Source organism: Neovison vison, chromosome 3 (assembly GCF_020171115.1).
Source record: "Neovison vison isolate M4711 chromosome 3, ASM_NN_V1, whole genome shotgun sequence".
NCBI lineage: Eukaryota > Metazoa > Chordata > Mammalia > Carnivora > Mustelidae > Neogale > Neogale vison.
Window position 1 is genome coordinate 139,149,804 of NC_058093.1, and position 12,274 is coordinate 139,162,077.

Below are 12,274 nucleotides of genomic sequence, written 5' to 3' on the forward strand. Positions count from 1 at the left end.
ATTTTAAATTGAAGCATCGGTTCATGGATTCTTAATTCAAAGCAATTGAGAGGAAACAAATTCAAAATCCTGACCACAAAGGCAGTGTACCTATTTCAGGAACATCCGCGCCCAGGCGGGGGGACACACACACACACACACACACACACACACACACACACACGTCTCTCTTTGAAGCAGGAATCAATCTGGGGTGGCTGGCTTTGGTGACATCAAAGAACGGCCTCTAGGGAGCAAGTCGTTTCCCTTGAAAACTTGACAAGGAAAATCCAGTCTCTGTCCTCCTGCCAGCTTCCCCGCTCCGCTCGCTTCTGCGTCTGATTCGGTGTTGCCCTGCAGTTTGTATCTCCGAACATCACCGGTGCCTCACAGACTTCCAGCGCATCTGGATTGGCTGGGGGGGAAGCAGAGGAGGAGCCACTCGGAGCATTTTTTTCCCCCTCACACAGCATAAAATCAGCAGCAGCTACTAACACTCAAAGCAACGCTTCAGGTGGGAACTAAGACCTCTGAGAGGCAGCCCACGGGAACACGTGCACACGGATTCAGCTCCTAGTGGCACAGCAGCTACTAGGAGCATGATTTTTAAAGGACCCGACTGAATGCTTAAGACTAAAGTTAAGGTGGGTGTGAGGATCAAAAAGCAAAGAGCAGACTCTTTGAACTGAGAATGAGCATCTCGGAAGCCTAAGCTTTGAAAGTGCAGGGACTCGGAGCTGGCCAGGGAAGGCAGGAAAAGCTCCGTTTCCAGCCTTGGGAGCATGTGACACTGACTTGCAACGGGCATGCCAGTTTCAGCCTCAGAACTTTCGGTCGGACAAAGACGTGGAGAAAATCCCTGAGGCTACCTGACCCGAGAGAGATCGAAGCAGTGTCCGGAGGGATCTGCACCTACTCGGGGCACGATGAACTCCACTGTCCACCACGGCATGCACACTTCTCTCCACTTCTGGAACCGCAGCACCTACGGACAGCATGCCAACGCCAGTGAGTCCCTTGGCAAAGGCTACTCTGATGGAGGGTGCTATGAGCAACTTTTTGTCTCTCCAGAGGTGTTTGTGACTCTGGGGGTCATAAGCTTGTTGGAGAATATTCTGGTGATCGTGGCAATAGCCAAGAACAAGAATCTGCATTCACCCATGTACTTTTTCATCTGTAGCCTGGCTGTGGCTGATATGTTGGTGAGCGTCTCCAACGGCTCAGAAACCATTGTCATCACCCTGTTAAACAGCACCGATACGGACGCACAGAGTTTCACCGTGAATATTGATAATGTCATTGACTCGGTGATCTGTAGCTCCTTGCTTGCATCGATTTGCAGCCTGCTTTCCATTGCAGTGGACAGGTACTTTACCATCTTTTATGCTCTCCAGTACCATAACATCATGACGGTTAGGCGGGTTGGGATCATCATAAGTTGTATCTGGGCGGCCTGCACGGTCTCGGGCATTCTGTTCATCATCTACTCAGACAGCAGTGCTGTTATCATCTGTCTCATCACCATGTTCTTCACCATGTTGGCTCTCATGGCTTCTCTCTATGTCCACATGTTCCTCATGGCCAGACTGCACATTAAGAGAATCGCGGTCCTCCCAGGCTCTGGCGCCATCCGCCAAGGGGCCAACATGAAGGGTGCCATCACCCTAACTATACTGATTGGAGTCTTTGTGGTCTGCTGGGCCCCCTTCTTCCTCCACTTAATATTCTACATCTCTTGTCCTCAGAACCCATACTGTGTGTGTTTCATGTCTCACTTTAACTTGTATCTCATCCTGATCATGTGTAATTCCATCATCGACCCTCTAATTTATGCACTCCGGAGCCAAGAACTGAGGAAAACCTTCAAAGAGATCATCTGCTGCTATCCCCTAGGCGGGCTTTGTGATTTGTCTAGCAGATATTAAATGGGGACAGAGGAAGTACTAAAACCATGCATCAGAGACTTCTTCACTCTCCCACAACCTGAACAATGTGTTTCAACAACAGCTGCTTCTTCTGTGTAAGGCATGAGTTGAGAAAATCTATTGCCTAAATTTAAGTTTATGATGTTTTGATATGAAAAAAAAAATGCCCAGTCTCTGTTCATTTCTAATGTCATGCTACTTTTTGGCTTACAGTGTTAATGCATTTAGAGGTTGTAGGCACTATGAATTAATAGATAAGAAAAAAGCTCTTATTAAAAGCATAACAATGTTTCTTGTTATTCACAAGAATTTGACACTTTGCTTATTTTAGGAACATAGAAAATCACAGAATCATTAAATATCTTCTAATAAGTGGCTTATGATATTGCACTATAGAACACTAACATGTAGAAATTTGATGTAGCACTTGGGGGGCATATAGATGAATAGATGCTCGGTCATTAAAACAATCAACTGAAATTTTAAGTAATAAAATGTGCTCATTCTCCCTGTGCAGATTTAGAAATGATGCTCCTGTTGAGAGGAAAACAGCTTTAAAAAAAAACAAACAAACAACAAACTCCAAGATGCTGAGCCATAAAACTATGTCTGTTTCTCAAAGACAAAGAGATTAATTTGCTGAAGCAAACAGTCTGATACTCTGCAAAGGCAATTCAGTTTGGGGTAGAGGGAGACAGCAATTCTAGGGATGAAAGTATTCTAGACAATTTAAGTTAATATGTCAAGCTGAACTTCCTGATACCAAACTACTTCCAACCATCATTAATAAAATCAGAGAATAAGATCTTTCCATCCCTTTTGCCAGGGACTCAGCCTCTGCTGAAATGTCCAGAAAAGAGGGTGCTGTCCTGAGAGATGGGCTTCTGATCTCTAAGGAACTAACACTCAGCTGAGTTCTTTCCCTCCTCACATGGCAGTGACTGGCTGTTGCCCTATTGCTTATTTGCTGCACTGGAGTCTAAGTATTCATTGTCAAGGGTTCTAACTTCACAAACGAAATCTACGGCACACATATATCCATGCCGTATTTGTGAATATCTAAAATAAGGGAGCTTCTCATGCGGATACTTGATGAGCTGGAAGGAAGGTGCTCCCTGAACGCCCTGAGGACATCGTAATGTAAATCATCCTTCCACAACCATATTTTGGAAAGTAAATACTTGTTTTCTTCTAAAATCATCCCACAGATTTGGCCACTGAGCAACGAAATCTATACTTTCCAATTTACAGGTACTTGAAAATTAAGAGAAAGAAAATATATTAGGCTGAGGGTTACCAGTAAACTATCCTTTGCTTTCATTTATAGAGTCTTCAAGTGCTTATGGGCAGAGATCACATGCAAAAATATTTCTTAAATCAAATATAAATGTTTTACATATTGCAAGTCCTGAGAAACTTCCAGCATTCATGTGGAAACTTTACTTAAAAGCAGAATGGTGAAGTTCAGGTTTACAAATGAAAGATGGTACTTGATTCACTAGGATTCCTGTCTTCTGATGCAAAAATCATCATGAGGATGTCAACAAAGACTGCTCTAATAGTCAGAACCCAAAGCTGTAGCAGGACACAGATGGTGTTTTTGTCTCTGCTACTATTCCTGTCCATTCTCTCACGTAGTGAGGTTGAGAGGTGCCAGGGACTGGAGAAAAGGAAGGAGCGTTCTAGGCATGCCCCACCTAGTGTGGGGGCTGTCTATTCTCTGCCTCCTTCAATGTCCTCTCAATGCTGCTTTGTTGAGAACCAGCCCACTTCTCCCATGGAAAGAAAAGAAATCTGGCTCTTTCCTCTTCACTTCTACACCTCCTCCTGGGGCTGTTTACAGAGCCGGGGTGAGTGTTTGTTGTGAACCTACTTGCCCCACCAGTCTCCTCTGTACGCCCAGAGCACAACTGTGGGCTTCAGCTTCTTTAAGGGCTAAGAGTGGGTCTTATTCATTGTTTCTGTTCTCTAAACATCCCTCAATTAGGTCACTCCCTCGTTCTCCAGTAAAACCAAGATTCCCCAGAGGGACATATCATTGCAACCCAAAGTGCATAGTTCACATGGAGGTGTATAATTTATGTGATCCGACAATTGTACCATGATACGTATCCACCGCTACGCCATCGGAAATCTTCTGTGCCCCACCTGTTCATCCCTCCTTCATCCCAACCCTTGACAACCACTGATCCTTTTACTGGGTCCATATTTTTATCTTTTCCAGACTGTCATACCCTTGGAATCATACAGTAGATAACTTTCTCAGACTGGCTTCTCTCACTTGGTAATATGCACTTAAGATTCCTCTGTGTCTTCTCGTGGTTTGATAGCTCCTTTCTTTCTGTGCTGAATAATATTCAATTGTATGTAACACAGTTTATCCATTTATCTACTGAAGAACATCTCGGTTGCTTCCAGATTTTGGCAATTATGAATAAAGCTGCTATAAACGTTTTTGCGTGGACAGAAGTTTTTAATACCATACTAACAAGTGGGAATTTAGGGTTGCCTGGGTGGCTCAGTCAAGTATCTGCCTTCAGCTCAGGTCATGATCCCAGGGTCCTGGGATTGAGTCCTGCATCAGGCTCCCTGCTCAGCGGGCAGCCTGCTTCTCCCTCTCCCATTCCCCTGCTTGTGTTCCTTCTCTCACTGTGTCTCTCTCTGTCAAATAAATAAATAACATTAAAAAAAAAAGAAAGAAATGGGAATTTACTTTGAAAACTCCAGCATAAATACTGTGATGCATGTGTCCATCCTTTAATATTTTAAGCGTGATCAGTTAGTATTTGAAAAATACTATGATTATTCTAAATAATAATACTATTATTATTACTAAATATTATGTTCAATAATATTTGAACAACCATCTGGAGCATAACTCAAATACTGGTAAGGAATACACACTCCAGATGTGAAAGCAGCATCAGACACCTTTATTGAAATTTTCACCAGAAAGTTCAATTAGTAAGTATCGGGTATTTAAGAAATTATTTTTCATTGACAAAACGAGCGACTTTCAAGTCTTGCAGTTGACTTAACAAGTTGTATAGTGATTACCATAACTTGCATGAACAGGTATAAAGTTTCTGCCCACCAGCAGCTAGCCTAACACTCAAACAATATGTCCAAAGCTCTTAATAGTTTCATGCCCCCACGTGCTTCAAAAGTCTCTGTTACCCACACTAAACGTTTTGAAATTACTAAAAAACATCTTTGAAGAATTATTTAATAACATGTGAGTAATTATGACCTGTTTTATGCCACAGGAACACACAGAATATTCAGTATGACACAGACTAACTAAAGAAAGTACTACTTGGAACAGATCTTAGAAGTCATCATCTCATCCAATCCTCTAAGCAGACTAAGAAATTGTTTAATGTCACATTCATAATCAATGGCAGCACCAAAGCCTGAGACCTAGTTCCTGACTCCCCATCCAGATTTCCTGAACCAAATTTCAAGAACCTTCTTCTATAGATAAGTACCACTTCCCAGCCATGAAGAAATTCTAGGATTGAATCCTGGTTACACCACTATGTAGCTGTGAGGTTTCACTGCAGTTGATTTTCTCATTGTTAAATGTACATAATAATGCCTGTCTGATGGGAATCTTAGAAGGATAAAAGGCAATTATAAGGTCAGGGTTATAAAGTTCCACAGAATAGTGCTCAACATAAATAGGCTCTCAAAAATGGTAATTATTATTTTTAAAATGCAAAATAAATGAAAAAAACCATGCACAAATGAAGATTTACTAGTTTTGCTATTTTGTTCAGACTCAGCATGAGCAATAAAATCTCAGCCTTAGGCTTAACTGTATATCTTTTCTTAAATCGCATTTCATGACTTCCTTGAGTTTGACGGAATGTTTTGTATAAATTGATGTATTTAAACATACTGGATACATGCACAAACCTGTTAAAGGGATAATTGGTTACCACTAATAATGCTAATTGTTTTAAACTTTGCAGTGCCACATTCAATACTGCAAAAGGATAATTAGAAAGATAATGTGCGAAACATGGAATAACCAATTAGCCCATTTCTTCAAAGATTAATTGACCCTCATTAAACCTTATGCCACAAATTTAAGTGGTAACACACACACAGAAAGAAACATTACCTAAGGTGATGGCAATGATATTAAATGTACGCCCTTGAAAAACACTACAAATAATGAATTTACACTCACATCTTGATGTGCAGTTACTGGCCCATCACATATTGATCAAAACTAAATGCATTGGGGTAGAAAGAGCATAGGGTTTGGACTAAGGTGAATACCAGATTTACCAGCTCTAGAATTTTGGGCAAGTCCCTTAACTTTGCTAAGCATCTACAGTCTGAAGATAATAATATCGATCATTTCATATGGTTTATGATAAATATTAATGTAAAATTAGATAATTGATTTACTAGTTAGGATCTAGTATAGATCTTGTCTATACTAGATCTTGTTATACTAGAAAGGATCTAGTATAGATGTTGTCACTAGAGGTATCTATCACTGTAGTGATCGATCAATGTACACTCATAGATTTATCAGAGCTTAGATTCTAGAAGATGTTAAACAGTGGTACAGACTTGGATAGCCTCACTTCCCTAGCAGGAGAGGGAGGAATCCCTCAAATGTGTTCTCAGTATTTCACTTATTTCTAACAAGCGAAGCAAGTAAGAGTAAATCTCTATTTTTACTATTTTAAATATAAAGACTTTTGGAACATTTCCAAAAAAATCAAGGGAGGTAGTGGGTGGAGCAGGTAGGAAAACACACACTGTTTTCAACGACTTCAGTGATGTTCTAATTCTTGTGTGGGATAACTGGTTCAATATTATACTGCACAACTTAGGGTTAGAAATATATGACAAATACTCTTTTGCATGTATTCAATATTACATGAAAATTTAATGGATATAATGCATTTATTTTGTAACGTAGTGAGAGGATACATGCAAAAGTTCTATTTGCAAGGAACAAATAAAGGATTCCTAGCATAATTTAATGCCGCCACTATGGGGGGGGAGGAAGAGCTTTGATTTGTGATACTTGTGGTTGAATCTGACCCTAGGTTAATGGACTTAGTAATCACGGTTTACAATTTTAGTGATGCTTTTGCTGCTGAGAGACATCTAGAAGCCCCACAAATACAGAGAGCCAAGAGGAAAATTTCAGCAACTCAATTGGTGAACTATTTGGTGAGGTTTTATATGGGGCTCAGCTGCAAATGAAACTATTATGGTTTGATTTCTAAACCTAACATTTTAAATTCAAACCACCACTGCTTATAATTAAAAAAACGAAAACACAAGAATAAATTTGGCCATTATTCCATTTGAGGGAAAAAAAACCCAATAAAGCTAAAAATTTTATTTGCAACAAGTTTCCCTCCTCAGTTCAAAATGTGTTTCATTTGTAATACCAAAGTTTCCAAAAATGGCCCTATTCAAAATAATGCATGCAGATTTCATATAAATGCCACAATATCCTGAAGATTTCATTTAAAATAACATACATTATTCCTATTTTTATTGGTTTCTTTCATTCAAGAAGAAGCAAGGCTTCAGAGTAATTGTGTGTGTGTGATTATGCCTACACTGTACGATTTATAAAATGTTGCTATTTGTGGTCTGAATGTAATTTTTACCTGTTAGTTATATAGCTATTAGCTATTTACTACCAACACTGGAAAGAAAATCTATACACTTTCACTTTGCCCTACCTCCAACCTTCTCTGAGACATCACATCTCTACCTTTCCCACATCAAGGTCTTATTACTACTAAAACAACAGGGCTAAAAACAGAAGTGTTCATTGACACAAGTCTGGTTCCTTGCTTTTACTTTATGTTTTCATTATTTCATATTCTCTCTGGAACAGAAACTCAAAACTTCAGTCACTTTGCACTTATAATCCAAAATCAAATGAAATTCATGAGATTTTGAACAAAGATCAGACACATAAACCTGACACAAATGTCTTTGCCTTTTTTGACTGTACCACAGAGAGGTATGGACAGAAAACAGATTCCTAGGAATGCATAATTCTTGTTGGGCAAAACAGAGAGTCAAGGATACGATTGATTTGGAGTTGGTGGGCTTTTTAAAGAAACATACCTACCATCCAGGCACAGAGGAGACTGGGATATACAAATAAATTTGGTTGTCATGAGCATGTATACAAACAGTGGAACATAAGTGCATGAGTAATCCTCAGTATCTTGAGCAAGTCCTCCCACCCACTGTCTTCAGTCTCCTTCCTGTGAGGCTTTTGCCCCCATTACCGCACTAAAGCTGCTCCTGCTAATGTGACCAAGGCACTTCCAATTATGAAACCTGGTGATCAGTTTTGTTCTTATTTTATTCGGACCAACACACACTTGAATTTGTTGGTCACTGTCCACCCCCCGCCCCCCTACCTTGCTGTAGTTGGCTCACAGAATACCCAAATCCTTGGCTTTCCTCCTACCTCAAAAACATCTCAGTGGCTTGGCAGATTCCTCCTTTCAGGGCTCAGTACTTTTTACTGTTATCTATATTCACTCCTTTGGTCATTTCAACCAGTCTCAAAGCATTAAATACTATCACTATTCTGAAGATTCCCAAATGTGTAGCTTCAAGTTAGATCACTTCAACTATTTTCTAAACATTTATAAGAGCTTTTTTTTAAGATTTTATTTATTTATTTGACAGAGAGAGAGAGAGGAGAGCCAGAGAGCACAAGTGGAGGGAATGGCAGAAGGAGAGGGAGAAGCCGGCTCCCCACTGAGCAAGGAGACTTGATGCAGGGCTTTATCCCAGGCCCCTGGGATCATGACCTGAGCTGAAGGCAGACGCCTAACCATCTGAGCCACCCAGGCGCCCCTAGACAGGCTTTCTAAGACCAATTCTGTCTTAGTCAATATAGGCTACTTTAACAAATTACCACTGACTCAGAGGCTTAAGCAACATTTATTTCTCACAGTTCTGGAGGCTAGGAATAAATGTGTCAGCCAGTTCAGTTCCTGGCAAAAGCATTCTTCCTGGTGTCAGAAGGCTGCTGTCTAGCTGTATAAGGACAGTCATCCTGTCATGTCACTCGTGACCTCGTTCCCTCCAAAAGGCCCCATCTTCAAATACCACAACATGAAGGCTCCGACATGTGATTTTTAGGGGGACACAAGTATTCAGTCCATAGCAAATCCTAAACTTACAAGTCTATTTCTTTTTTTATTTTAGAGAGGTGGAGGGAGGGGCTGAGGGTGAGAGAGAATTTCAAGCAGGCTCTATGCCCGGCACAGTCTCAACCCTGAGATCACAATCGGAGCCAAAATCAACAATCAGACACTCAACTGTCTGAGCTACCCAGGTGCCCCACAAGTCTATTTTAAATCGCTAGTTTTCCCACTCAAAATTTCTCCTCTCACTGCTTTGACCACATCAAATGATGGCAACTGGAGCTTTCCAGGTGATCAGAATGAAATCTCTGAAGTCACCACTAATTTCTTTGTTTTATATTCCATTTTGGATTCATCAGGATACACTGTTGGCCTTATCACTAAACTATTAATATCCAGTGTTTACCCAATAGCACCTAGAATGGAGTTTGTCTATAAGAGGAGCTCAGTAGATATTTGATGGGTGAAGGAAGGAAGAAATATGAACAAATAGAGGAAAAAAAGCCAGCATTGGGTGCCCTGTTAATGGTAGTATTTAGGGGGTTTCTGAACAAAGAATAGGACATGAAGTCATGATCAGAGGCAAGAAAGAAACTAGAGAGGGGGGTTATCACTAAAGCCCAGAGAGGAGTGAGTTCTCAGGAATGAAGTGTCAGTCATTTCACTAAAGAAGGAACTGAACGATGTTTCAAAATTTTCCAACTAGAAATTTAGTGTATTTCATTTGAGAATGGAATTGCAAACATGAATGAGGTTTTTTTTTAATTTAATTTTGTTTTTTTTAGTGTTCCAAAGTTCATTGTTTATGCACCACACCTAGTGCTCCATGCATTTGATGAAATAATGAAAAAACAGGAAAACATGAGAGGAAGAGCCAATTTCCAGTAAAATATTGAAGCAGCTACCAGATGCTTTGGGTCTTATCTGGAAAGCAGGAGTGAATGGAAGATGCAGGAGTGTAGGAGTACAGACTCTTCTATCAACAAGCTGGATGAACAGAATGGGGCATATACTATTAAGGGATAATTTTCTCAAAATGGATTAGCTTCAAGGAAGATTATATGCAGAGGCAAAGAGCCAATACAGACTAAGAGGCTGAAAATACTGAATATTTACTGAAAACTCTCAGTAGTACAGCCACATCATTTTCCTGTAATTTTCCATAAATGGTTGTCCTTTCTTTTGGGTTCTTTTTATCCTAGTTACACCAAGAAGTAGCTCTGTGAACAATTCTACTTAGGAACCGTACCTTCCCGGGTGCACCTGCAGATGAAATGGAATTTTTACAACTCCCAAACCCCAGAGGACAGATGACAAGCTCAGCACTCACCAGAGTCTATGCACACACAGCCTTTTCTGTTCAGAGCAGGAAGCACCTTCAGAATAGTCTTTCTTTCATTCATGGCTGGAGTGAACTTCGCTCCTAACTCAGCAGGGGCTACCCATTCATACATGGCCGGACTACAGATCACACAGGAAAGCAGGAGCCCCTGAGGCCAGGAATAGTAGACTCAGGACCAGCAGGGACATGATGGAACAACTAATAACCGTGTGCTTTCTGCAGCAGAAAGAGGAGGATCAGCCCTCTTGGCCAGTGTGAGTGCAGAGAATGCACGGGACGGAGCCGGGGTGATACGGCACACACACGTAGAAATGTAGCCAACTGTGAGAGAAAGCTGCACTTGAATAAGATCCTGACTTAATTGTCCTTTTATTAAAATCCTCCTCCACGGTCACAGCAGAGGGGTCAACAAGCCACAGGCATGCCCTAATAAGGGCTGATGCCCTCCCCTCTTCCTTTATTAGCACTGAGAGGATCCCAGCTGAAGGCATAAGAAATACTTATTTTTGCTGGATTCATTCATTTTGACACTTTGGTAACTTGTCCTGCATTATATTGTCAACATTTTTATTTAGATGTTTTGTTACATAACAGATTTGATTGTAAACATCTGAAAATAGGGACTCAGTCTTATGTAATTAGTGTAGATAAAAGGAAGATGATCAAATTCGGAGAGACTGAAATAGAGTTAAATAATGAACGTTAAAGAGGACTTCGTCTTTGAAGGAAAATATGAAAGACCATCTACAGAGAATTCTAAAGGACAAATCGAACATCTACACACATATACAAACATCTGCATTGGTACCCAGAAGAGTAGAAAACGGGCTGGTTGAGATGAGTTTATTTAAGCTAGTAATTTCCTAAAATGACTTGTAAACTGTTGCCCTTATTCTGCTATTTACGGTCATTACCTTCAAAGTAAGAGTAAACAAGTTGCCAAGAGGAAGTTTCTCCGGAGCCTGATTAGCCAAGGTTGTCCATTTGATGTTGTAGGTCTAGAAAACGGCGCCAGCTGAGAGTTTAACCAAGCAGCTTTAGGAAGAATGATCAATTAGCCAGAGAAACTGAAATAAAAACTCTCTGATAAAAGTCTACCATTTTTTCAGCAAACCCCAAATAAATGGCAAGGAGCGGTCAGAAAATGAGCAGACTGGCGCATCACTCGGCAGGCGGCACTGTAGTGGAGAAGTTGAATGACAACTTAGGGGAACTTGAGGAATCAAGGCTCTCCGGCTAAAGACAGAGACCATGTGGAACACCAGGTCTTAATTTGATTATTTTATCACAAGGGGATGAAAACTTTAGAGGAGCAAACAGAATGAAGCTCCAAGTTTATTTATCTTGATTCAAGTGTGGTGCCAATTACAAGCACTGTCCTCAGCCTGGAGGTCACATTCTGATTACCAACTCCTTCTGGGCATCAGAGCAGGCACTGCTCCTTCAGAGAGGGAAGAAGACTGAGGGCAGGTTGCTGAGAGGCCCCCTGCACCTACAGAAGGGTCTCTGCGAGCTACAGCTGGCCCTCAGTCCCATCAGCCTTTTCATTCCCTGTCCCTCTCCCAACGGAAGACACTAGAACCTCTCTGAGACCTGTTTCTCATTGCCTGTTGTTTGTTTTTGTTTGTTTTTACAAAACATAAAGAGCAAAAATGGTCTTTTCTAAATAAGGGCTAGTATCACTAGGGTATTTGCCAACAATAAATATTCTTTTCAATTGTTTCAGATAACATGTCTATGAACCAGGAAGAAACATCCAGATGCCTGTGACATTTACTTTTACAAAAGTGTTCTGTACTCACAATCCCTAGCACATCATGAAAAGACAAAGAATTTACTTTCTCTTTAGAGAGCAAGTACAAATGGGGGGC

General features: G+C 40.7%; 1 protein-coding gene across 1 annotated transcript; it reads left to right on the forward strand.

Moving 5' to 3' along the window:
* Positions 1 to 905: 905 nt before the first annotated feature.
* Positions 906 to 1,904, forward strand: MC4R (melanocortin 4 receptor). The gene has a single exon (XM_044240974.1). It carries the CDS (start codon positions 906 to 908, stop codon positions 1,902 to 1,904), a length of 999 nt encoding a protein of 332 aa, XP_044096909.1.
* The last annotated feature ends 10,370 nt before the right edge of the window (positions 1,905 to 12,274 follow it).